Source organism: Aotus nancymaae, unplaced genomic scaffold (genome assembly GCF_030222135.1).
Source record: "Aotus nancymaae isolate 86718 unplaced genomic scaffold, 86718_ANA_hifiasm-v0.15.2.pri h1tg000016l, whole genome shotgun sequence".
NCBI lineage: Eukaryota > Metazoa > Chordata > Mammalia > Primates > Aotidae > Aotus > Aotus nancymaae.
Genome location: NW_026988428.1, coordinates 76,133,687 through 76,160,999, shown reverse-complemented (window position 1 = coordinate 76,160,999; position 27,313 = coordinate 76,133,687). Strand labels below are relative to the sequence as shown.

Here is a 27,313-nt window from a genome sequence, read left to right as displayed (position 1 = left end):
ATGGTTTAACAGTCTACCCTGCACAGCGTCATCTTGTCTCCCTAACAGGAAGCAGGCTGTGAGCCAAGGGGAAGGCAGAGGACAGAAATGAATGTGTTTCCAGGCTTTCCTGGTGGTTTATGGCATTCTCCAAACTCCTATGCAAGGGCTATTCCTGACCAAGAAGAGCTAAGGAAAACGTCTCTGAAATCAAGTCCGGATGAAGGTATGTGATAGGGATCCCTTGGTATTGTGACTGAAATTTGGTTCAGAGGACATAATACCTTCTTTTTTTCCAGGCAATTTGGAGATTTTTGTCCTGCCTTAGATACTGGTTAGAGGCTTTAGATTTGTTACCAGTCCAGAAAAGATGCCTAGGGAGTTCTGTAAAATGATAATTCATCAGAGTATGTGCCTGTTGAAAAATTGGATGGAAATTGTGTATAGTGATAATTAATGAAACAAAGCATTCATTGATGAAAAGGATTTTTCCCCCTTGAATCCTGGAAAGAGGGGAAAAAAATTACCGAAACCAACTAGGTTTCATCATCACTGCAATAAAAGCCTGTTTCATCCCTTTTCAGCTGCTTATTCTATGCCCATGTTCCTAGAGGTTATTGGCAGTGGCTTGGGGAGCCGAAGTGGGCAGGTGTGCTGTTCCTTTGTGCTGTGTGATCATCTTCCTTCTGATGTTCCTGGTACCAGGAGTCTCGTGATTGTTCCCAGCTCTGATTTAAGACAGTAGACTGCCACAGAATTTCACATCTTGTAGAATTTCTAGCAACAAGGCCCTGGGGAAATTCTCAAAGGAATCTACCAAAGTTACAGGCTAAAATAATCAGCCACGAACTCAAATTTTCATGTCTTTGACTATTTCCAGCACAAAGAGAGGAGCTAGCAAATTTAAATTTTATTTTTTATTTATTTAACAGATACTTAGAAAGTTCTTGCTATGTGCAAGGCACTGTTCTAAGCACAAACAGTCATTGAATCCTTATAACAACACTTTGAGGAAGATTTTATTACCCACATTTTAAAGATGAAGAAACAGAGGCACAGAAAAGTTAGGGAACTTTCCAAAGGTCACACAGCTAGCAAATAGTAGAAGCAGAACTTGGACCTATGAAGCTTGACCCCAAAGCCCATGCTCTTAACCACTGAGCTATGCTGCTTGCCTGCTCATATTATTTCAAATGATGTCAGTGTCAGTTTGGCTTCAAATTTTGTTCAGCTGATGCTACTAGAAGATTGAATTGTCTCGCTTTGCTAAAAGAGATCCCCAGAGAAATCTATATTTAATCTTAAATTATCCCTATAGTCACATTCTGTACCCCCAAGTAACTTAGTAAGTAATTGCTGTTCTATTTCTCTTGTGTTCTATAGATCTCTGTAGTAAAACACTATGTTACTATGGTGACCAACTGATGTCTAAAGAAAAAAGAAATCTAGAATTATATCATGGGTTTTAAAAAATCAAACCTAGAAACACTCTTCCATCCTCAGAACCTAGTAAGACCAGCCTAAGCATATTGTCTTTAAAAGCACCTACCTAGTTCTCAAAATAAAATAAATAGATTAAAAACTTCTAAAATTATGTATATAAACTATAATATCAAACTGACTGGATTTATTGTTTTAAAATGATGTTATCATACCTTAAAATAAGGGAACTGATTTCTTTTGCAAATTATTTTAGGTTTTTAAGGGTAAAAGAGGAGATTTGCTAATAACTTTAACGCTAGAAATTTCTGAGATACAAAGATTTCCTTTTTTTGATCTGTGTAGATTTCCTTCTGGTCTTTGATAATAAAGGATGACTGATCTGATTCCTATAAGCTATGGAAAAACTGTGAGAAATAACTAGTTCCCTTCAGGGTTTTATTGCACAGTACTTTAAAAAATAATTGTGTCCCCTACAATATTTAACTTTAGTCTTTAAGCTTAAGCCTTTGATCTCTGCTGAAATCTACATTTCCCTGGGACAAGTAACACTTTTATGCTATTATAGTCACAGGAAGTGAGCTTCTTGAGGGACAGTATCCTTTCCTCTTTGGATTTCTAGCCCTCATCACCAGGCCTTGTTTAGGATTGAGCTCTCAATATATGGTGAATGAAGACTGGGAACAGTCAAAACAATGACAGTATTCTGCTGGTGCTAATTTGGGAGTCCACGCCTGTTTTATTTTGCGTGTGTTTTTAGGGATGACAGTGAGGAGACACATGTGTAGTAAGAATTTGGCAACAGTCAAAATTATGCCTGAAGTTTATATAGTTAGGCTGGCCCTGGAACAGCAGCAAATTAGAGTTTAGAAAGTACACATAAATTATTTCCTGGAGATCACCAATCCCCCTGACATTTTTATTAACATTTAGAATGAAGTTCCTCTGATATTTTTATTCATATCTAGATGGAAGCACCCCTAACAGTATTATTCTCCTCTGATGTTTTGCATGGTCCCATCTCCCAGTGTTGAAACAGTTCAACTCAGTTTGAGAGTGAATGTCTTGAGAAGAAACTCCTGCCCCAGGCAATTCTCTCCTAATTCAATCTGGCTCCCCATCCTTCGAACTCTGTATAGAAAGCTCACAGGACTGCAGGACTGTTTCCCAGGGAACTCTGGGATCTTGAGTGTCAGTGTGGGTTAGGTTCAGATTGCCTTTCCCAAACCATGGCAGTTAGGACTGAATGAAGAAGCTTGTCCTGGGGCATTTTGAAAGCTTGGTCAGGATTTAAATTCAAGTTCTCAAGATAGTGAGACTTAAAATAGTCACCCTCCTGATAATATACACAAACATAGCCTATGATTTTTCCATCTAATTAAATCATTAAGGGGTTGTGGATAAGGTGCAAGTCCTTGAATTCTACCAGCATATGTTGCTCACCTCAAGCATTACCTGCTGAGCGAGCTGCATAAAAGAAACAACAGCCCTGATGGAAGCACTAACGAGCTGGCAAGTGCTCCATGCCCCCCACACATCACACATGCAGGGCTTCTCAGATAGGCAGGGCTAGCACACACATGAGCCATGGATCTGGAAGCCTAGCTGGGCTTCCTACGCAGCCCTCTGGAATCTAAAAGGGGGCAACCTACTCAACCAGCTAAATGGGAGGATAGAACAGAGGGAGAGAAAGTGGAGAGGCTTCCCCTTAAGGAGAGGCCTTGCCAAGTATGATTTCAACCTAGATATGATGGGTGAAAGCAGAAATAAGAAGAGGGAGAATGAGCTAGGGTGAAGAATATGAAAAGTGATACCTGGGTCCTGCCTTTCAGAAACAACGGCTTGCCTGCAAGTAAACCCTGCCAAATGAGTCAGGGCCTGCCAGAGGGATGATCAAATCCTTTCCTAGGGTGGATGTAGGGAGGGGAGAGAAGAGAAAGAAGGACCTAAGCGTGGATGCAGTTTCTTCTCTATCAGCCAAGGTAAAAAATGGGATGACATAGGAGTTGTGCTCTTTAAGAGGATGGTTTAAAAAGGAAAAAGGGAGGCTGAGTGCCATGACTCACGCCTGTAATCCCAGCACTTTGGGAGACTAAGGCAGGAGAATTGCTTGAGCTAGGAGTTTGAGACCAGCCTAAACATAGGGAGACCTTAGGCCAGGCACAGTGCCTCATGCCTGTAATCCCAGCACTTTGGGAGGCGAAGGTAGGCGGATAACTTGAGGTCAGGAGTTCTAGGCCAGCCTGGCCAAAATGGTGAAACCCCATCTCTACTAAAAATACAAAAATTAGCCAGGCATGGTGGCAGGTGGCTATAATCTCAGCTACGCAGGAGGCTGAGGCAGGAGAATCACTTGAACATGGGAGGCGGAGGTTGCAGTGAGCTGAGATTGCGCCACTGCACTCCAGCATGGATGACAGAGCAAAACTCTGTCTCAAAAAAAAAAAAAAATAGGGAGATCTACAAAAATAGCTGGGTATGGTGGCACGCACCTGTGGTCCCAGCTACTCAGGAGGTAGAGGTGGGAAGATTGCATGAACCTGGGAGGTTTAGGGTATAGTGAGCTGTGATCACTCCACTGCATTCCAGCCTGGGTGACAAAGTGAGACCGTGTCTCAAAAAAACAAAAAAGGCAAAAAGGGAGTTACCATCATGAATATATTTCCCTGTTTGTAGAGTCATTTTCCCTTGGCCAAACCTTTAAAGCAGTTATCTCCTGGAGCATTTTATTCAGTATACTGTCCCAAACACAGCAAGTCTGTCATGTTTAATTCTCATAGCAACTCTCTATAATATGCATTATTAGCCCCAGTTTTGGCTGAGGAAACTGAAGCTCAAAGAGGTTAACTCACCTGCTCAATGTCCACAGACAGCAAGTAGAATCAGGATCTGAATCTAGGTCTTTTCATTCTGTGCCCTTTTTACTATATCACAAGTAAATTTCTTTTCTCTGCATTCTTTTAAAACATTTTTGGATATCAGATCAATACAAATATCATTCTAGAAAATTTGGAAAGTATAAAGCAGTATAAAAGGATAATTAAAATAAAAATCAGTGTGATCTTGCCACCTGGAAACAATCACTGTTAAAATTTTGGTATATTTCTTCTCAATTTTTTTCAATGCATATAATGATAGCGAAAGCAAATGTTTGTTGAGCACTTGCTTTGTTCCAGACGTTGTCCTTAGCTCCTTTTTTGTGTAATTTATCATTAAAAAATCAATAAAGTGAGTATTGTTATTATTATTTATTCTTATTCTTGAAGACACTCAGTAAACACAAACTTGTAAAATAATTTACCAACGGCTACACAGATTATAAGTGATTTGAACCCCAGGCAGGCTGACCCTAGGGCAGGCTTTCTCAACCTTAACACTATTGGCTTTTGGGGCCAGATAATTCTTTGTCATGGTGGCAGTGGGGGAGACTGTCCTTGTCATTGTAGTTTTGGTTTTTGGTTTTTTTTTCACAGAGACAAGGTCTCACTCTGTAACCCAGTCTCGAGTGCAGTGGTACAATCATGGCTCACTGCAGCCTCAAACTCCTAGGCTTAAGTTATCCTCCCACCTCAACCTCCCAAGGAGCTGGGACTGTAAGCATGCACCACCATGCCTGGCTAATATTTTTTTAGTTTTTGTTTTTTTTTTATAGAGACATGGTCATACTATGTTGCCCAGGCTTATCTTAAACTTCTGGCCTCAAGTGATCCTCCCACCCCAACCTCCCAACGTGCTGCGATTATAAGCATGAGCCACTGTGCCCAACCCATTGTAGAATGTTGAGCAGCATCCTGGTTTCTACCTACCAGATGTCAGTAACACTTCCCTCTCCCAGATGTCACACCTAAAAATGTCTTCAGACATTGCCGAATGTTCACTGTGAGGCAGAATTATCTCTGATTGAGAACCACTAGTCTAGAACCTGTGCTCTCAGCCACTATATTATATAGCCTCTTCATGTTTAAAATGCACATGAAGAGTCAGACGTAGTGGCTCATGCCTATAATGCCAGTACTTTTGGAGACTGAGGTGAGCAGATCACTCAAGGTCAGGAGTTTGAGACCAGTCTGAGCAACATGGCAAAACCCCATCTCTACAAAAAAAAATACAAAAATTAGCTGGGCGTGGTGGCATGTGCTTGTAATTCCAGCTACTCAGGAGGCTGAGGCACAAGAATCTCTCCAACCCAGGAGGCAGAGGTTGTAGTGAGTTGAGATGGCACCACTGCACTCGAGCGTGGATAACAGAGTGAGACTCTATCTCAAAATAAAATATTAGGTCAGTGCAAAAGTAATTGCAGTTTTTGCCATTACTTTTCATGGGAAAAACTGCAGCTACTTTTGCACCAACCCAATAAAGTTAAAAAAAAAAAAAAGAAAAAGAAAATGCACATAAAGATATTTTATTCTATATCCAAAGAGGGAAATAAATCTTCAAATTTGGGTGCAGGCCATGAAACTTTGCTGGAATGTCAGTGGCTTTATGGATCAAGAAAAGTGCTCATTGGTAGATTCTTATAAAATACTTATTAGTAGACTCAGAGAACTGGTTATACACTCGCAGTACCCAGTAGAGAGAATAACTGCACTTTTCTCTCTTATTACCTTTCCCTGGTTCTCTGGGCCAAGCACCTTAGCCTTTAAGAATTTAGATTTGATGTGTACATTCGCGGCATATCAGGACTATGTATATCAACAAAGGTGTCAAAATATATTGCTGTGTCCCAAACACAGCATGCTGCAAATAACTGCTTACTAATAAATAATCAGTGGTTTATTTTTTTTACAAGTAATTGGAATAAATTTAAGGATACATAAATATAACAATTTTTTTTCAGTATGATTCTTAGGTGGAGATTAAAGGGTTGGAATTACAGGTCAAGCTCCTAGAATTGCCCATAATTCTGGATATATCCATGAGGATATATCACACATATGAACACATTTGTCATGTGTCTCTGAAAAAGAAAGATTGAAAATTGCTGTCATAGGTGATTTGAGTCAGCCATTACTGATATGCAGAGAGCATTGAATTAAGAAGCACTGAGAAGTGATCATTTATAAACTGTCTAAAAACAGATGGCACTGCATATATATATTATCCAGGTGAAATATACGTAAATACATGTTCATCCGTGTTTTCATATAGTGGCATAATTTGTCCATGAAAAAATATACGTTAATGCAATATTAAAGTTAACATCTGTGGCCAGGCACAGTGGCACATGCCTGTAATCCCAGCACTTTGGGAGGCTGAAATGGGTGGATTACTTGAGACTAGGAGTTCAAGACCTGGCCAACATGGTGAAACTCCATGTCTACTAAAAATACAAAAATTAACTGCATATGGTGCACATGCCTGTAATCCCAACTACTTGGGAGGCTGAGGCACAAGAGTTGCTTCAACCCAGGAGGCAAAGGTTGTGGTAAGCCAAGAATGCACTACTGCACTCCAGCCTGGGCGACAGAATGAGACTCTGTCTAAAAAAAAAAAAAAAAAATTAACATTTGCTTCATAAACTTGAAGGTTGCTTTCTAGAAAACCCTGACTGAGGACAGTGGTACAGATGAAAGTTTACCCGGAATGTTGACACGAGATTTGAGACGGAAGGTGAATGCTCCTGAGAAACGTGCTTAGTAACTTCCTGCTCAGTGCCTATACTCGTTTTGTTTTGTTTTGTTTTTGTTTTTAAAGCAAGTGCTGCCACATCTGGCTAATTCTTTTATTTTATTTTTTATTTATTTTTTGAGACAGAGTCTCACTCTGCTGCCCAGGCTGGAGTGCAATGGCACCATCTTGGCTCACTGCAAGCTCCACCTCCTGGGTTCAAGTGATTCTCCTGCCTCGGCCTCCCGAGTAGCTGGGACTATAGGTGCATGCCACCATGCCGTTTGTATTTTTAGTAGAGGTCGGATTTCACCAGGTTGGCCAGGATAGTCTTGACTTCTTGACCTCGTGATCCAGCCGCCTCGGCCTCCCAAAGTGCTGGGGTTACAGGCATGAGCCACCATGCCCGGCCTATACTTGTTTCTTAACAAGTCCTTCACTTTCTTTTTAAATAGCTGTAAATCCCAACTACTTCATTGCTCTTTGCTTTGATTTTTATTAAGTCTAGTCTTTGCCTCTTGATACTGAAGTCAGAACTTAGAAATGAAACCAAACATTTACCTCCAAAACAACTGGCTTCCTCTAACTCAATGAGCACACAGCAGGTGTTCAAAAAATGTTTGCTGTAATGAATTGAATTTAGTGAGGTGCAAATTCCTTGGCCAAATTGTTTTCTTCAGAAGTTGAAAGACCTCATACTGGGAAGAAAGGTGTAGAAAACTGACAGAGGACACTCGATTGTAGAAATGTTTCTCTTCTCTGAGAGGTTTGGTATTAGATAGAACGGAAAGCAAACACTGGTGGCAGGTTCTCTTTGACCAGACCACTGCTTGCAAGGAATCTTCAGTAAGAAGTTGTTGACATATCGAGGATAATTACTGTGGAAAGCTGGGCTGGACCCTAGGTAAAATTTGTCTTTCCTTTGGAGACCCATGCTACTGATCTATGATATAAAAAACTACCAGTGCTGGGTCCCCAGCAGCCCTAAACAACTTCCCAGTCCTCCCATCAAAATGCCCTCTCAGAACAAGCTCCCTGCCAGATGAAAGTGGTGGGTTATAAATTAAATGAGCTCATCTCAGATAACAATGTCCGCCTGTCACTTTTTGCTCATAGAGCTGAAATGACCTTAAAAATCATCTAGGCAAACTTATGCATATTGTAGACATGGAAACAGATTCAGGGAGATTGATTTACTTAAGGTTCTTATGCTGAAATAATAATAAGACTGGGGTCTTTTGACTTGTTCAGTGCTTATAATCAGAATTAGAACCCAGGTTTCTTAACCCTCAGCCTAATGTGTAAGGTGAAGTAGAAAACACTATACTTTTTAAGATTTTTGGTTTTCTAATATTTCAAATGCTAGTGGGGTAGTAGAAGGTGATACAATGACTGGTATGAATTTTAGTACTCACACTCAAATTATATAAGAAATGCTATACTAGTTTCTATTGCTGCTGTAACAAGTGAACACAAATTTAGTGGCTTAAGATAACACTGTTTATTATCTCACAGTTCTGCAGGTCAGAAGTCTGGGTAGGTTTGGCTGGGTTCTCTGCTTAGAGTCTCCCAGAGTGAAAATCAAGATCATAGCAGGACCGTGATCCTTTTTAGAGGCTCTGAGGTTGACTACCCTTCCAGGTTCATTCAGATTGTTGACAGAATCCAGTGCCTTGTGATTGCAAGACTAAGATCCTATTTCCTTGATGGCTATCAGGTGGGAGCCACCATACCTCCTAGAGACTTCATCCTGGTCTGTCTTTGTGGGTCCCTGCATCTCAAGCCTGCAATAGCATGTCAATTCTTTCTCATGCTTGGAGTTCTTTTTTTGACTTCTCCTGCTACTGCCAGAGAAAGTTCTCTGCATTTAAGGGCTCCTGTGATTAGATTGGGGCTACCTGGATAATCCAGGATAATCTCCCTACTTTAAGGTTCATAATCTTCATTATTATGCAGAATCCATTTTGCTATATAACATAACGAATGCACAGGTTCCAGGGATTAGGGCATGGATATCTTTGGGGGACCATTCTGCCTACTACTCACATTATTTCCTTTAAATAATGGCAAGGCTCTATCCTACCAGGATGATTGGAACATCAGTGGCAAACATTACAGAGACTCCCTTCCTCTTCCTAGGTCCTGGGATTCTTACACAGAACAAAATATATGGGGTACTTTGTTCCTTTCAGCTCCTCTTATCCCTCTTTCACCCTAACCTGCTCCCCACATGATAATTTATGTTCTTTTGTCTACAAAAAACTCTGAATTGCCTCCAGGACAACAGACTATCACAAGAGTCCTAAGTCCAGCCCTCATGGAGCCTAAAACATTGTTAAGGACTTGGAACACGGCTGGGACCTAAGGCAGCATGTTGGCTACACTCTCTTGTCAAATATTTATTTATTTGGTAGCGACAGGGTCTGACTATGTTGCCCAGGCTGTGATAGCCTCTTTTTTTTTTTTCTTTTTGAGACGGAGTCTGGCTCCATTGCCAAGGCTGGCGTGCAGTGGCTCCATCTCGGCTCACTGTAACCTCTACCTCCTGGGTTCAAACAGCAGGGTCCTGCTGAGTCTACCTTAGATGAGCCATTCTTCATCATCTCTGCTGCTGCTTCCATTGTCTCCCCAACCCCAGCCCAGGGGAGGGTCCTCACCATGCTCTTTTATAGCAGTCTACTCTTCTTTCATTGGACTTACTACAATTTACTACATTCATTTCTCCGTATCTGTTTATTACTCTCCACCCCTCTACAACTAATTAGACTATGATCTTCATGAGGGTAGGGATACAGTTTCGATTACCATTGTGTATCTAGTTATTAGCATAGTGCATTTTGGAGCATAGTATGATCTAGTGTATATTTATGGAGTGATGAATGAATTGGTTAAAATGGGCAAAGGTTTTCAAAAGACATTTTTCCAAACTTACATATTCAATAGCCAACTGGTATCTCTACATGGATATCTAGTGGGAATTTAACTTGTCTAAAATAGTATTATTGATTTCAAGCTCCCTAAAATTTTTTTCTCTTGCTCTCAGGCTCTCAAAACTAGGAGTCATGCCCATCCCCTAACCCAATCACACATCAACTAATCTTATTGGGTCTGTCTCCATAATATTTCCAATATTTCCTTTTTTCTTTTCTTTTCTTTTTTTTTGAGATGGAGTCATACTCTGTTGCCCAGGCAGGAGTGCAGTGGTGCGATCTTGGCTGATTGCAACCTCTGCCTCCCAGGTTAAAGCAATTCTCTTGCTTCAGCCTCCTAAGCAGCTGGGACTACAGGCACATGCCACCACACCCAGCTAATTTTTGTATTTTTAATAGAGATGGGGTTTCACCATATAGACCAGGCCAGGTCTTGAACTCCCAACCTTGTGATCCACCCACCTTGGCCTCCCAAAGTGCTGGGATTACAGGCGTGAGCCACCACCTCAGCCCATAATATTTTCTTTTTTTTTTTCCTTTTTGAGACAGTCTCACTCTGTCACCCAGGCTGGAGTGCAGTGGCACGATCTCAGCTCACTGCAACCTCCGCCTCCCAGGTTCAAGCAATTCTCCTGTCTCAGCCTCTCGAGTAGCTGGGATTACAGGCATGCACCACCACACCTGGCTAATTTTTGTATTTTTTAGTAGAGACAGGGTTTCATCATGTTGGTCAGGCTGGTCTCGAACTCCTGGCCTCAAGTGATTCGCCCATCTCGGCCTCCCAAAGTGCTGGGATTATAGGCGTGAGCCACCGCACCCAGCCAATATTTTCAGTATTTATCTACTTTTCTCCACCTACACTGCTACCACCCTGGTCTAAGCCACCATCATCACTTACTTAGATTATTGTAATAGCATCTTATTTATTTATTTATTTAGAGATAGGGTCTCACTCTATCATCCAGGCTGGAGCACAGTGGTGTGATCACAGCTTACTACAGCCTCAACTTCCTGGGCTCAAGCAGTTCTCCTGCCTCAGCGTCCCACCATACCCAACTAATTTTTATTTATTTATTTGGTAGAGATAGGGTCTGACTATGTTGCCCAGGCTGTAATAGTCTCTCTTTTTTTTTTTAATTATACTTTAAGTTCTGGGGTACATTTGCAGATCTTTCAAGATTGTTACATAGGTGTACACATGCCATCGTGGTTTGCTGCCTCCATCTCCCCTTCACCTACATTAGGTATTTCTCCCAATGTTATCCCTCCCTAACCTCCCCACCCCCTGCTATCCCTCCCCTAGCCCCCGACCCTGCAACAGACCCCAGTGTGTGATGCTCCCCTCCCTGTGTCCATGTGTTCTCATTGTTCAACACCCGCTTATGAGTGAGAACATGCGGTGTTTAGTTTTCTGTTCTCGTGTCAGTTAGCTGAGAATTATGGTTTCCAGATTCATCCATGTCCCTGCAAAGGACACGAACTCATTCTTTGTTATGGCTGCATAGTATGCCATGGTGTGTATGTGCCACATTTTCTTTATCCAGTGTATCCATTTTTTTTTTTTTTTTTTTTTTTTTTTGAGATGAAATCTGGCTCTGTTACTCAGGGTGTAGTACAGTGGTGCGATCCCAGCTCACTGCAACCTCCACCTCCTGGGTTCAAGTGATTCTCTTGCCTCAGCCTCCCAAGTAGCTGGGATTACAGGTGCCCACTACCATCCTGGGCTAACTTTCGTATTTTTCGTAGAGACTGGGTTTTGCCTAACTATGGCCTAACTATTTGCCTATGTTTATTTGTTTTGCCTAGCTAAAGAAATAAAAGTGTCAATAATTCAGAAATGATTAGTGCTGTGTAGAAAAATAAAGCAGAATGAGGGCCCAAGACTTGATAGGAAATGGAGTGGCAGATGGTTGGTTAGTTGGTTACCCAGTGACCATTCCCAACTCCTCCCTCTCCTGCCTCTTACTTAAGAGGCTAAAAAGGGAAGATAGTAATTTCCCCACTATCCCTTGCAGCTAGGTGTGGTCACATCAGTATAATCTTCTTCTATGCGGAGACAAGAGAAAGTCTCCTAGAAGGGTGTTGGGATGTTCTTGGAAAAAATACTTCTTCCTTGACAAAAGAAAAGAGGTATGTGGTGGGTATTCTCATGGGCTTGGCTGCCTCTCTGCTTCTTGCCTCTGCAAACTGTCATATGAAGATATCAGGGCACTGGGTGGTATCTTCTGAGGTCAGGGGAACTCCTGAGACTCACCGAGACACAGTGCCCTGACACTGGTGCTGCTAGAACACTCACCTCCAGACTTACTAAATAAGCATCAGTATCTTTATGGCTTAAGCCACTTTGAATTTTGTTACTCACCACTGAAAGTACCCTGACTGAAACAGAGTCTGGTTTTTTGTTTTTTGTTTTGTTTTTTTTTTGAGAGAGAGAGAGAGTCTCACTCTGTCACCTGGGCTGGAGTGCAGCGGCACGATCTCCACTCACTGCAACCTCCGCCTGCCAGGTTCAAGAGATTCTCCTGCCTCAGCCTCCCGAATAGCTGGGATTACAGGCACCTGCCACTATGCCCAGCTAATTTTTTGTATTTTTAGTAGAGATGGGTTTCACCACGTTGGCCAGGCTGGTCTCAAACTCCTGACCTCATGATTTGCCCGCCTCGGCCTCCCAAAGTGCTGGGATTACAGAGAGTCTGGTTTTAGATGGAGTGGTTAGAGAAGGGTTCTCTGAAGAGGTTCTGTTACATCTGAAACCCCAATGACAGGAAGCCAGCCATAATATTCAGGCAGAAGAAATGATGAGTGCAAAGACCCTGGTGCAGGAATGAGCTTGTTACGTGGCTGTAGCACATAAATGCCAAAGAAAATGATAAACATAATATAATATAATATATTATAATATAACTGGAAAGGTGGGCAAGAGTAGGATTACACAGGGCATGTAAGGCATGGTTTTATTCTATTGAAGGAAAATCCATCACAGGTTTTAGGCAAAGGAGTGAAATTAATATGACATGTTTTTTTTTAACCCTCTCACCCCAATTTATATTTTAAAAATACAACTTTAGTTGCTGTGTAGGTGGCCAAAAGTAGAAGCAGAGAGAATAGTTAAGAGGCTATTACACCCAGCACTTTGGGAGGCTGAGGCAGGTGGATAACTTGAGGTTAGGAGTTCAAGACCAGCCTGGCCAACATGGTGAAACACCGTCTCTACTAAAAATACAAAAATTAGCCGGGCGTGGTGGTGTGTGCCTGTAATCCCAGCTATTCAGTAGGCTGTGGCAGGGGAATCGCTTGAACTCAGGAGGCAGATGTTGCAGTGAGCCAAGATCATGCCACTGCACTCTAGCTTGGGCAACAGAGCAAGACTCCATCTCCAAAAAAAAAAAAAACAGGGATCTTGTCTGTCTAATTACTATAACATCTGTGTCCCCAGCAATGAACACAACTCTGGCAACACTAAGTGATTTTTTAAAAAATAGACAAATGTTATGATTGAAGACTATTTTGCACATAGTCTTCAATCATAACAAAATGATCATTTCTTAGGGTGAATCTGGAGTGCAGTGGTGTGATCTCGGCTCACTGCAACCTCCACCTCCAGGGTTCAAGCAATTCTCCTGCCTCCCAAGTAACTGGGATTACAGGCACCCACCACCATGTCTGTCTAATTTTTGTTTTTTTAGTGGAGATGGGGTTTCACCATGTTGGCCAGGCTGGTCTCAAAACTCCTAACCTCAAGTGATCCACCTACCTCGGCCTCCCAATGTACTGGAATTATAAGCGTGAGTCATCACACATGGCCAGGGTGAAATTTTTTTTGCACTGGTTTCTTTTACATTTTATCTTACTTTACAGATTTTGTGTGAACATAGGGAGGTAGGGAAGTTCAGGATTAAACCTGCAGCTGGGTCCTGTATACACGAAACTCTGTTAAGCTACTAAGAAGCTGTTGGGATAAGAAATATTAGATAGTATTCTTTATACATCCGTGGGGGTGGTCACCCCTAAAGAGATGCCAACATGACCTAACATTTTTTTCATGCAATCTTGTTTACAAAGAATTAGGGGTGGACTGCAGCCTGTGGACGACATAAACCTTCATGTGGGCTAAAGCTCAGGCTCCTTTCAGTTACATTCCTTTGGGTAGGGTATCTACCCAGTGGTTATCCATCCCTTCACAAAACTGTCAAGGAGATGAAGTTTCTCTTCTTCACCTTTCACCCTTCACCCAGCCCTTCCCATAATGATGCCCCATCTTAATTCTCTCAGTTTCTAATGGTCCTCATGGCTTTCGCTTTTGGCATCTCTTACGTTTTCATTTTCACTAATCGTAGATTTCAGAGATAGAATGAATGGGTCTCAGAGAGCACTGCTCTACTGATAAAATATGAAACTGAAAAAAAATGTACAGCTGGTCTTTAAGACACATTTATATTTTAACAGGGATCTTGACTTTAAAAGAATGATGCTGTAATTGTGAGAGAGGTTAATATTTCCTAATTCATGTGAAGGATAAAGAAAGAGACCAATGTGATAGGAGAGTAATAGTCCCTTAAATCTAGATAGCCAGGATTTCTGAGCCAGGAATGTTCATGGTTGTTTTAAGCTATTTTGTGAAGTTAGAAGAAGCTGTTTTGAAAACAGTTCTGTTTTAAAAAAAATCATGTTCCCTTGAAAGCATATCCAGTTTCCAAACAAAAAAAAATATTCCCAGTCTGATCTTGAGAAACTGCTGGATCCCAGTTAGGAAACAGTTTGAAAGGTTGAATTATTATGGAGGAATATATATATATATATGTATATATAAAGAGGAGGAAAGGAAAAAAGACTAGTAGAGAAAATTCCAGGCCTATAAGTTTGTAGCACCAGGAGTCTCAGTTGGTGGACAGAAACTCTGTTTTCACTGGCAGTGTGAGGTTCTGAGGTTCTTTTGCAATTAGTCAAAATATCTAATGAAAATTGTATTTTGTTTTGTTTTGTTTTTGAGATGGAGTCTCACTCTGTCGCCCAGGCTAGAGTGCAGTGGAGTGATCTCGGCTCACTGCAACCTCCGCCTACTGGGTTCAATCTATTCTCCTGCCTCAGCCTCCTGAGTAGCTGGGATTACAGGCCCGCGCCACCATGCCTCGCTAATTTTTTATATTTTTAGTAGAGACAGGGTTTCACCATGTTGGTCAGGTTGGTCTCGAACTCCTGACCTCGTAACCTGCCCGCCTCAGCCTCCCAAAGTGCTGGGATTACAGGTGTGAGCCACTGCGCCCAGCTTTTTTATTTTTATTTTTTGAGATGGGTTGTCGTCTGGGTTGGAGTGCAGTGGTGCAATCTCAGCTCACTGCAACCTCCACCTCCCAGGTTCAACTGATTCTCCTGCCTCAGTCTCCCTAGTAGCTGGGATTACAAGCACCAGCCTCCACGCCCAGCTAATTTTTTTTTTTTTTTTTTTTGCATTTTTAGTAGAGATGGGGTTTCACCATGTTGGCCAGTCTGGTCTTGAACACCTGACCTCAGGTGATCCGCCTGCCTCCCAAAGCGCTGGGATTACAGGCATGAGCCACCATGCTCGGCCTCTAATGGAAATAATTTAAGCAGAATGGATTCTATGGGCTTTTGAAAAAGGCATATTCAATCCAGTTGTATCATGTATTTTGATGTAGGATTTCTTAAAAAGTTTGATCTGGCCAAGATGTCACATAAAATCATCCCCAGTTTGGAGAAAATGTGTATATTTATTTGGGCCTCAATGATTTTCTCCTTAAAAACATTGTTGTAAATGATGATTAGGTACCCAGTCCCCTTCACAAAAGCCATTTATCCTTGACAAAGCTAAATTATGTGACCAATGCTAGTATTATCACTATAGTATGTGATGTGTGATATGGTTACTAAAATTTGTTTGTCCTATGACTTAAAAGACTAATTTTTGAAACAGTTTGTATGTGCCAGACACAGAACTAGGTGTTCTATAGAACTATATCTAAAAATAACACCTGTTGTTTTCCTCATACCAGGCAGATGCACATGTATTAACTCATCTAAGTCCTGTGTATATCATCTAATTATAATAATCAAATGAGATAGGAACTGATTATCCTCGTTTTACAGATAAGAAAACTGGACATCAAGAGGGTTAGGTAACTTGCCCAAGGTCACCTAGCTAGTGAGTGAGTGACAGGAATAGGATGCAACTGACTTCAAAGCCTACCTACATATCCACTTTGCAGTATGCCTACACTGTGAGATTTAAAACATAGATTTTTTTTTAGCAGAAGATTACATTCTTGGAGTAGGTTTGCCAGATTTAACAAATAAAAATACAGGACACCAGTAAAATATTGAATGGGACATATTTTTACTAAAAAATTATTTGTTATTTATCTGAAATTTGCATTTAGCTGGGCATCCTGTATTTTATCTAGAAACCTCATCTGAGTTGACATTGTAAGAACGTGTCTCACCCTCTCTGGTTTTCCTGTTACCCCACCACAGTCATGCTGGTGGCTACCTAGCCTTATGTAGTTATTTATTTATTTATTTATTTATTTTGAGCTGGGGTCTCATTCTGTCGCCAGGCTGGAGTGCATCGGTGCAATTGCGGCTCACTGCAGCCTCCACCTCCCAGGTTCAAGTGATTCTCCTGCCTCAGCCTCCTGAGTAGCTGGGACTACAGGCACGTGCCACTATACTCAGCTAATTTTTGTATTTTTTTTAGTACAGACAGGTTTTCACCATGTTGGCCAGGCTGGTCTCGATCTCCTGACGTTGTGATCCACCTGCCTCAGCCTCTCAAAGTGCTGGGATTACAGGCATGAGCCACCACGCCCAGCTGCCTTATATAGTTTTATAAAGCACTTAATGTTCATACCAGAGTCTTATCTTAACTGGGCATGGTGGTTCATGCCTATAATCCCAGCACTTTGGGAGGCCAAGGCAGGAAGATTGCTTGATCCCAGGAGTTCAAGACCAGCCTGGGCAACATAGCAAGACCTCATCTCTATAAAACACATACACACACACACACACACACACAAATATACACACACACCAGGGCAACATAGCAAGACCTTATCTCTATCACACACACACACACGAGTCTTATCTCAGGGCCACACAGCAAGATAGCCACTTAGGAAGCTTCAGAAGAGCTTGTGTGGCCTCCTGAGCCATTTGTAAGTTCAGCAATGTAAGTTCAGGACTTGGGATAGGTTGCCCTGTAAGCCCTGCCCTACTAGAAGTGGTGTGCAAATAAATGTTTAAAAACTGGCTCTGCAGAGAGAAAAACAAAACAAAACAAAACAAACTTCAATTTTTGGTGTTTGTCAGTTTCTCTGGTATAAATACTCCTACTGTGACTGATTCATGATACCAACGTGATGGCTTTGAGCCTGGAGTTGGGAAGAAATGTATATATAGTTGGCTCAGGGGTCCCTCCACAAGCCAGTCTCAGCCCACTACTGTTACACAGGCATTTTTCATTTTCACATGTAGGCAAATCAAGCCCACACAACAATGAAAGGTTTAAAATAAAATCTCTATACCATGGTATTTTCTGAATTTAAACAATTAAAAATTTTTATTGTACTTTAGATTCTGTGGTACATGTGCAGATCATGCAAGATTGTTACATAGGTACATTCATGGCAAGGTGGTTTGCTGCCTCCATCCCCCCATCACCTATACCTGACATTTCTCCCCACGTTATCCCACCCCACCCTCCCTCCTTCTGGAATAATACAATTGATCAGACTTTTTCCTCACTTCAAACTGAAGTCTAGAATTCTGCTTTCATTCTGTTTAAAGGACAACAGTTAATTACGTGTTAGGTTGAAATTCCAATACTCTCACATTCTTTATTCTAAAGAAAGACAATTTTCCAGGCCAGCACGTCCGCCGCACTTCTGATGCTAAACTTCCATGTGGTACATTGTAGGAGTGATCATTTTTTTAAACTGTTCACTATGTCACATATTTCTGAGCTAGCATATTGAACAGTTGTATCTGTGGGTAGGCAAGAGGCTATGGGGAATAACTTTGTACTTCTCTGTTTGAATGAAGAGCCAAGACAGACTTACCCATGCCCAGCCAATTTGACTCTTTAAATCCAGATCCAGCCTTTTGTGGTCTCTCACTGGTCAGGAAGCCTTGATGGTAGTTAGGAGCAAGGACTTTGGAGTGACCACTTTCCAACTATATGACTTTGGGGGAAAACTTCCGTTTTTTTTCATTTGTAAAACAGGGTCAGTAATTATACCTACTTCGAAGGGTTACACATATAAAGTACCTGGTACATAGTAAGCACAAAAATAAGTACTAACTCTTGGTAGTATTAATGCTGTAACTACTGTCATGATTGTAATCTTACTGCTCATTAGTAAATAGTCGTATGTATCCATGTAGGTCCAGCAGATACTTCCCATTCTACAGAAAATGTTTCCATTGTGTTTTTTTCCCAACCAAATCATGTAAAAAATCAACATGATAAAAATTCTTGTTTGACATTAAATTTTTAAACAAATCTCAAGAAATAAAAATGGTCTTGCTACCTTGTGAGAATGTTTGTGAATCTTTATAATCTCAAGAAGAGAAAACATTAGTTGTTAGGGTATTTTTAAATCTAGAAGACAAAAATTCATTCATCTATCCATTCCATCCAACAAAGTATGATTTTCAAAAAGTTAGAATCATGACATACAAATATTGGATGACCTTTTTTTTCCTTCTTTGAGACGGAGTCTCACTCTGTTGCCAAACTGGTGTGCAGTGGCGTGATCTCAGCTCATTGCAACCTCCACCTCCCAGGTTCAAGAAATTCTCCCGTCTCAGCCTTCTGAGTAGCTGGGACTACAGGCATGCATCACCACGCCCAGCTAATTTTTGTATTTTTCTTAGAGACGGGGTTTCACCATGTTGGCCAGGATGGTCTCTGTCTCTTGATCTTGTGATCCATCTGCCTCAGCCTCCCAAAGTGCTGGGATTACAGGTGTGAGCCACCACACTCGGCCGAACAGATGTTAAAGATTTATTAACATAATACCAAAGGAACCAATGAGATAACAAAGCTGGTTCCAAGAGCATTTGAAGAATGCATCTTTATAGGCATTTTTAAAAAAGAATTTCAGCATAAAATTGCTAGGTAAACACAAAACTGGCTAATGTCCTACAGGCAGTAAGTCCGTAACCTTTGAGATTATTTTTTTTTCTGTTAGACAGAAATCTACAAGTTGACATATACATATGTTCACAGTGTCTGGGCACTAGTCAAACAGTAAATAGCAAAGTCAAGCACAGCTACATTCTCCTAGAGAATTAAATAATCCTTAGGGAGGCCCATTTAAGAATGTCCCAGCGTGACCTTTAAGGATATGTCCTTTTTTGCCTTCAAGTATTGGATAATTTTTACTAACATATCCACCCATTCATATATTCATTAAACCTTTTTTTGTTTTTTTTTTGAGACAGAGTCTTGCTGTGTCACCCAGGCTGGAGTGCAGTGGTACAATCTCTGCTCACTGCAATCTCCACCTCCTGAGTTCAAGCGATTCTCCTGTCTCAGCCTCCCAAGTAGCTGGGATTACAGGTGCCTGCCACTGTGCCCGGCTAATTTTTGTATTTTTAGTAGAGACAGGATTTCACCATTTTGGCCAGGCTGGTCTTGAACTCCTGACCTCGTGATCCACCTGCCTCGGCTTCCCAAAGTGCTGGGATCACCGCACCTGGCCTCATTAAACCTTTTTCAATAGCTATGTGCCCCAGGGATATAGAGGTAAAGATATAGTCCCTATCCTCAAGGAACTCATAACCTAATGGGGGAGACAAACATGCAAAATAAAAATTACGAAGCAAAGTGATAGGGCACATCTCCTCCCAGATGCCCCAGGATCCTATCATTACAGGGGTCTGCCCAACCAGTCCCCAGTTCTTTTTTTTTTCCCCAAGATGCAGAGTCTCACTCTCACCCAGGCTGGAGTGCAGTGGCATGATCTTGGCTCACTGCAACCTCCAACTCCCAGGTTCAAGTGATTCTCCTGCCTCAGCCTCCCAAGTAGCTGGGACTATAGGTGTGTTCCACCACACTCAGCTAATTTTTACATTTTTAGTAGAGATGAGGTTTTGCCATGTTGGCCAGGCTGGTGTTGAACTCCTGACCTCAGGTGATCCACCCGCCTGGGCCTCCCAAAGTGCTAGGGTTACAGGCATGAGCCACCATGCCTAGCCCCCAGTTCTGCACTATGACAACCCATCTACCATTTTCCCCCTTCGTGTATGAATCTTAAAGCCTGGATGGAGAAGTAGATAGTGGGATAAATGAATGATTCCTCTTTTAGATCATATTTAGACAGAGATTAATAAGGGCCTTCAGTACCTCCACCAAGGGAGTATGTTAAATGGTAGTCTCAGAACTGGCTGGGAAGAAATAGGTTGAACAGGAAAGAGGTGAAGAAGCCTTTCTTGTCACTCCTAAAATTACTGCATATGGATGGCTCTGAAAAGAATTACTAATTAACCAGATCTTATATTTCAGAAATACCCCCTTGAAGATAAGCAGGGGAGGCCTTTCTGAAACTTTACTTTGGGACCCTAGAATTTAGTTATAATATGGTAGACTTTTTTTCTGGGAGGAAAGTGCAAGAACCTGTCTGAAGAAACCTAAATTACCTTCGCTTTCCCTTAGATGAGATGTCTGTTTCATATAGCAGTAGACCTGGGTAGCTGCAGTTTCACCTGCCCTGCTTTTATCGGGAGTCATGTTTTCCCTATCACCATGGTCCCCAATGTTTCAGCTCTCTGAGAATATATAGTGGTTTTCTATCTGCATTTAATTCTCCTAGCAGAGGCGCATAAAGTAAGAGCCATTTATGTCGGTTCTCTGTCCTTACAGATCCAATTTAGTAAACATCTAATAAGCGATGATTAATGTCAAAAACTCCAGTGGAAGCTGTAGAGCATGGAGAAAAAGAGTAACATCACCTTTCCCTACTGGAGTCCATAGTTCAGTGGAGAAGACAGAAACATGGAAGTATTTATTTATTTATTTATTGAGACTAGGGCTCACTCTGTTGCCAGGCTGGAATGCGGGGGCGCAATCTTGGCTCACCGCAACCACCACCTCCTGGGTTCAAATGATTCTCCTGCCTCAGCGTCCCCAGTAGCTGGGACTACAGGCATGCACCACCACGCCCAGCTAATTTTTGTATTTTTAGTAGAGATGGGGTTTCAGCATGTTGGCCAGGATGGTCTTGATCTCTTGACCTCCTGATCTGCCTGCCTCAGCCTCCCAAAGTGCTGGGATTACAGGCACGAGCCACCACATCCAGCCAGATGGAAGTATTTCTAAAGCAGAGATTATTAATCTTGACACACATCAGGATCACCTGGGGAACTTTGAAACATCTGATACCCAGGCTGGACTCCAGAGCAATTAAATTAAAATCCCCAAAGCTGGAACCCAGGCATCAATATTTTTTAAAGCTCCCTGGGAGACTCGAATGTACTGTATTGCTAACCTAGAGCAAAATAAACTTGGAAAATGCTGTATGAACAAGGGTACTGCAGCCATTCTGGATATGCTAATGTTCTTATCCACTGTCTGACCGCATTTCTGCCCATGAATGCAGAAAATATAACCTCTCATTGTAACCATGGGAAACATTGAGGTCAGTTTGATTGTAGGGCATTTAGAAACTATGTACTCTGGGAGGTATGGTCTGAAGGAAACTATGTTTCCGAGGGGAAAAGGGCCCCAAAAAAGATCAACCCGAAAAATGACCCCAAAATTCAATCTACATGCTATCTCCCCTGGAATGTTTTATTCACTTGTCTTCCTGAAGAAGTCCTATTCATCATCTAGGCTCCCAGCTCAAACTTTACCTCTTTTGTGAAACCTTTCCTTTTCTTCCCCTTACCTAGGCCAAACTGGGTCCCTATTTTTCTCTTACTTAGCTCCTTGTTTCTCGATTTACGGAATGAATAAACAGAACTGCAGCAGTTTTAGGTGGAGTGAGAAGTCATGCCACCAGCAGAGGAAACCTAGACTCAGGAACGCCTCGGGCTCCCTCGTCCCGTTTCGGAGCATTGGGATTCTCTGCTTCCAAATGGTCAGGCTGGGGAAATGGGCAGACAGACTCATGGGTGTAAAGCAATTGGAGGAAATGATGGAAGGGGACATCCCCAGGCTTTAGTTAAAGCAGTGAGCTTGAGCTTCATTTGCAGAGTTTTGTCGTTAGAGGAAGAAAGAAACAGAAGGAAGTTCACAGGTTTTCAAGTATGTCCATTAACTAAGGAAAAGTGCCTGTGTGACTCCTGTTTTATTCAGGCCACAGGCATCCCAGAAAAGATAGAACAGTTTACTGTCTGGGGAAATTGTCTGTTTTAGTTTATTTTTAAACTTTAAGTCTTAAAAACCAAAGGGTTCTAAAAATTTTCGTAGCTTTTACACATATGAAGGTGAAAAGATGACTTCAATCTTGTATGTATGAGGGTCATGCAGTCCAGATTTTTTAGAACAGTACTAATTTTAGATCTTATATCCTGATTTCTTATACAGAAAGTATGGTTGCTATTCTTACCATTGGCTATCATTTTTCCAGCATGCTTAAAGATATTTTAGTAGTCAAAAAGTTTAATTATTTCAGGTTTCTGTGTGGTAGAAAAAAAAATTTTTTTTTAAATTTTTTTTAATTTTAATTATCTTAAGCTCCCTTAAGTAAGTTTGCCTCATGGACAAAAAAGCCTAAAGATAATACAGAACAGGCACTGAGTATATTGCCTTGAGCACCAGACTTGTATTGAATGTAGCTTTTTGGTGAAGATGATACATATTAACATTTCTTTCTCTACCATAAATTAGCACAGAAATCCTTTAAAGAAAAAATGAGGGCCCAGCGCGGTTGCTCACGCCAGTAATCTCAGCACTTTGGTAGGCCAAGGTGGGCAAATCACTTGAGGTCAGGAGTTTGAGACCAGACTGGGCAAAATGGTGAAACCCTACCTCTACTAAAAATACAAAAATTAACCAGGCATGGTGGCGCACACTTATAATCCTAGCTACTCAGGAGGCTGAAACACAAGAATCTCTTGAAGCTGGGAGGTGGAAGTTGCACTGAGCCGAGATCATGCCACAGCACTGTAGCCTGGGCGACAGAGCGAGATTGTGTCTCAAAAAAAAAAAAAAAAAAGAAAAAAAATATTAGTCATTAAGAACTGTTCTTTCATTATGAACTATTCTTTTTTTTTTTTCGAAATGGAGTCTAGCTCTGTAGCCCAGGCTGGAGTGCAGTGGCACGATCTCAGCTCACTGCAACCTCCACCTCCCAGATTCAAGCAATTCTCCTGCCTCAGCCTCCCCAGTAGCTGGGATTACAGGCGCCCACCACCACGCCCAGCTAATTTTTGTATTTTTAGTAGAGACGGGCTTTCACTGTGTTGGCCAGGCTGGTCTCAAACTCCTGACCTCATGATCCGCCCACCTCAGCCTACCAAAGTGCTGGGATTACAAGCGTTAGCCACCCGCGCCTGGCCATGAACTGTTCTTTAATCCCGACTGTCACTTAAGAAATGTTCCTTTGTGAGGTGCAAACACAGGAGTCCACCAAGAGAGAAATAATAACTACTCAAAAAGCCTGTTGCTGGAACCACATCCCCTTGTGCCACAGGCCAGATGGAATCTTAGCAAAATGGCAGCTGTAACCCCACATGGGCTTTTAGTTTTAGTGGGCAAATTTTTGAAAATATTAATGTTTATCCTTATCTCTTACCTTAATAACCATAATTGTTATGGTTATTATGGATTAAATTGCTACTGTTTCTCTTTTTGTTTCCTGGATTCCAACCAAATTAAACCTTCATAATCTGTGAGCAAAATCACCTCAGTTTTAATTGAATGACCCACAACTATTTAATCTTTTTGCCTATTTAAAAAGTGTAACATTTTTTCCTCACTGAATAATACAAAAAGTATAAAATAAAGGCTAAACTTTAAAATATTCTTTTATATCTACGAATGATAAGCTTTTTAAAAAGTGCTTAGTAATTTTAACACTTACTTTTTTTTTTTCTAGAGATAGGGTCTTGCTATGTTGCCCAGGCTGGATTCAAACTTCTCAAACCAAGTGATCCTCCTGCCTCAGCCTTCTGAGTAGCTGGGACTTACAGGCGTGCACCACTGTGCTTAGCTAACAGTTACATTTTTTGTTTGTTTTTAATCACTTCACTGCCATAAGGTCTCTTGTAACCTAGTTATATTTCTTAGAGGACATCTTGTATGTTCTTCAGTCAGTACATTATTTTATGAAACAATAACAACAGAATAGCATCAAACTATATGTCACTGGTAGGTGGCAAGCTATTAGTGATGAACTGTATCATCTTGTGGAAAAAGCAAGCTATTTTCAGATGTCATTAAATTAGGAGCTGTTTCTGGCTCATGTATCAGTGTTGATTGCTCCGTGTGTTACCATATCCTTCTGTAATGGAAAATCTACACTAAGTAAGGACAGCACCCTTCCCAATAGCTAGCCAGTCTACAGTCACAGACTGCTGTTAGCTACGTCCACAGTCAAAATCTGTGTGTTTCCATCTGCCCACGCTTTCCTCTCTTGCAGCCTCATGACATTTAGGAACTTCTCACATACTTGCCCAGAATTCCAGCAGATCTTCAGCTGGTGGTAACACCCTTACCATGAGCCAGATATGAGCTCCCTAACCCTCTGTGATCCCTGATGAGTGAAGGGAACAAGGATATGGGTAGGAGTGGGGCTTGGTATGGCTAAGGGTCAAGAGAAGGTGAGACCAGAGGGAGCCTGGGCTGGGATCTACTGAAACAGCTCCTAAAATGAAAACAAAATGGGGGCCAGAACTTTTTCTGGATAGTAGTTATGTTTTCCTGCCAAGGCACAAGTCCTCCTCATAGACAAATGACAACCAATCTACATGTCAAATAAGATCGTTAGCCTTAATAAACATAACCAATCTGTATGACACCATTTTAACAGGAGGCCTCATTCTTCTTTTCCCCATCCAGAATTAAGAGAAAAAAAGTGAATATGGTTTTTGCTCACAGAATGGACAACAGCAAGCCACCTTTGGTTATTTCTACACTTCTGGTGCCCCTCCAAAACCGCAGCTGCACTGAAACAGCCACACCTCTGCCAAGCCAATACCTGATGGGATTAAGTGAGGAGCACAGCTGGATGAGCAACCGAACAGACCTTCACTATGGACTGAAACCCGGAGAAGTGGCCACAGCCAGCATCTTCTTTGGGACTCTGTGGTTGTTTTCTATTTTCGGCAATTCCCTGGTTTGTTTGGTCATCCATAGGAGTAGGAGGACTCAGTCTACCACCAACTACTTTGTGGTCTCCATGGCATGTGCTGACCTTCTCATCAGTGTTGCCAGCATGCCTTTCGTCCTGCTCCAGTTCACCACTGGAAGGTGGACGCTTGGTAGTGCAATGTGCAAGGTTGTGCGATATTTTCAGTATCTCACTCCAGGTGTCCAGATCTATGTTCTCCTCTCCATCTGCATAGACCGGTTCTACACCATCGTCTATCCTCTGAGCTTCAAGGTGTCCAGAGAAAAAGCCAAGAAAATGATCGCAGCATCGTGGATCTTTGATGCAGCCTTTGTGACCCCTGTGCTCTTTTTCTACAGCTCCAGCTGGGACAGCCGTTGTAACTACTTCCTCCCTTCCTCCTGGGAAGGCACTGCCTATGCTGTCATCCACTTCTTGGTGGCCTTTGTGATTCCATCTGCCCTCATAATTTTATTTTATCAAAAGGTCATAAAATATATTTGGAGAATAGGCACAGATGGCCGAACAGTGAGGAGGACAATGAACATTGTCCCACGGACAAAAGTGAAAACCATCAAGATGTTCCTCATTTTAAATCTGTTGTTTCTGCTCTCCTGGCTGCCTTTTCATGTAGCTCAGCTGTGGCATCCCCATGAACAAGACTATAAGAAAAGTTCCCTTGTCTTCACAGCGATCACATGGATATCCTTTAGTTCTTCAGCCTCTAAACCTACTCTGTATTCCATTTATAATGCCAATTTTAGGAGAGGGATGAAAGAGACTTTTTGCATGTCCTCTATGAAATGTTACCGAAGCAATGCCTATACTATCACAACCAGTTCAAGGATGGCCAAAAAAAACTATGTTGGCATTTCAGAAATCCCTTCCATGGCCAAAACTATTACCAAAGACTCAATCTATGATTCATTTGACAGAGAAGCCAAGGAAAAAAAGCTTGCTTGGCCCATTAACTCAAATCCACCAAATACTTTTGTCTAATTTCTCAGAATTCTTTCAGTTGTTATGCACCAGAGATTAAAAAGCTTTAACTATAAAAACAGAAGCTATTTACATATTTGTTTTCCTCAACTTTCCAAGGGAAATGTTTTATTTTGCAAAATGCATTCATTTGTTTATTATAGTTTTTGTGGGTTTTATTTTACTTGCTTCATGTTTTAGGAAAAGCGTTCGCTTTGAACTATAGCCAACAGTTATTTTGCTATTAATATATTAGTTACACACATAAAAAAGAAAATGCTTTCTTACCACTTATTTACTGTTAGGTTCAAAAACATAAACTTAAGCCATACACACAGTCTTTGATTGATGATTCAATCTAGTTTTTTGGTATTTGGTTTTGTTTTTTGTTCTTTTTGAGACAGAGTCTTGCTTTGTCACTCAGGCTAGAGTGCAGTGGCATGTTCTCAGCTCACTGCAACCTCCACCTCCCGGGTTCAAGCGTTTCTCCTGTCTCAGCCTCCTGAGTAGCTGGGATTATAGGCACGCGCCACCACACAGCTAGTTTTTGTATTTTTAGTAGAGACGGGGTTTCACCATGTTGATCAGGCTGGTCTCGAACTCCTGACCTCATGATCTGCCCGCCTTGGCCTCTCGAAGTACTGGGATTACAGGTGTGAGCCACCGCGCCCAGCTTATTTTGTTTCCTTTTCCTCCTTATTGAATTTTTGTAACTAGGGCTTCAGTTCCAAATTAAATCCCCATGTCACCTATCTCAGAGATGTCTATTTCCTTCACTAAGCAACATTTAGTATGAGTTTAATATTGTATAGGTTGTCATGTTACCTTCCTCCAAGTAACCACTAGCCAGATCTGCTATGGAAAGCATGCCATATACTGGAACTTGCTGGGAAGTCTTCTGTGGTTGGATTTTAATCAGAATTTTTAGGGGAAAAAAAGCATACAGAGTTGCCTAATTTCTCTTGCACTTTCTCTTGTTTTTATCCTTCCTTCATCTGAGCAGCTGATGAAGCCTTGAAAAATGCAAAGTCAATGCAATGTTTTCCTCACATTTGTGTCCCATCTAGGCTGTGTCTAGAACATTTACCT

General features: G+C 41.5%; 1 protein-coding gene across 1 annotated transcript; it reads left to right on the top strand.

The window, feature by feature from the left end:
- Positions 1-26,587, top strand: GPR19 (G protein-coupled receptor 19). The gene is made up of 2 exons (XM_012447605.2): positions 1-205; positions 24,976-26,587. The coding sequence occupies exon 2, from the start codon at positions 24,998-25,000 to the stop codon at positions 26,243-26,245; it is 1,248 nt and encodes a 415-aa protein (XP_012303028.2). The 5' UTR covers positions 1-205; positions 24,976-24,997; the 3' UTR covers positions 26,246-26,587.
- The last annotated feature ends 726 nt before the right edge of the window (positions 26,588-27,313 follow it).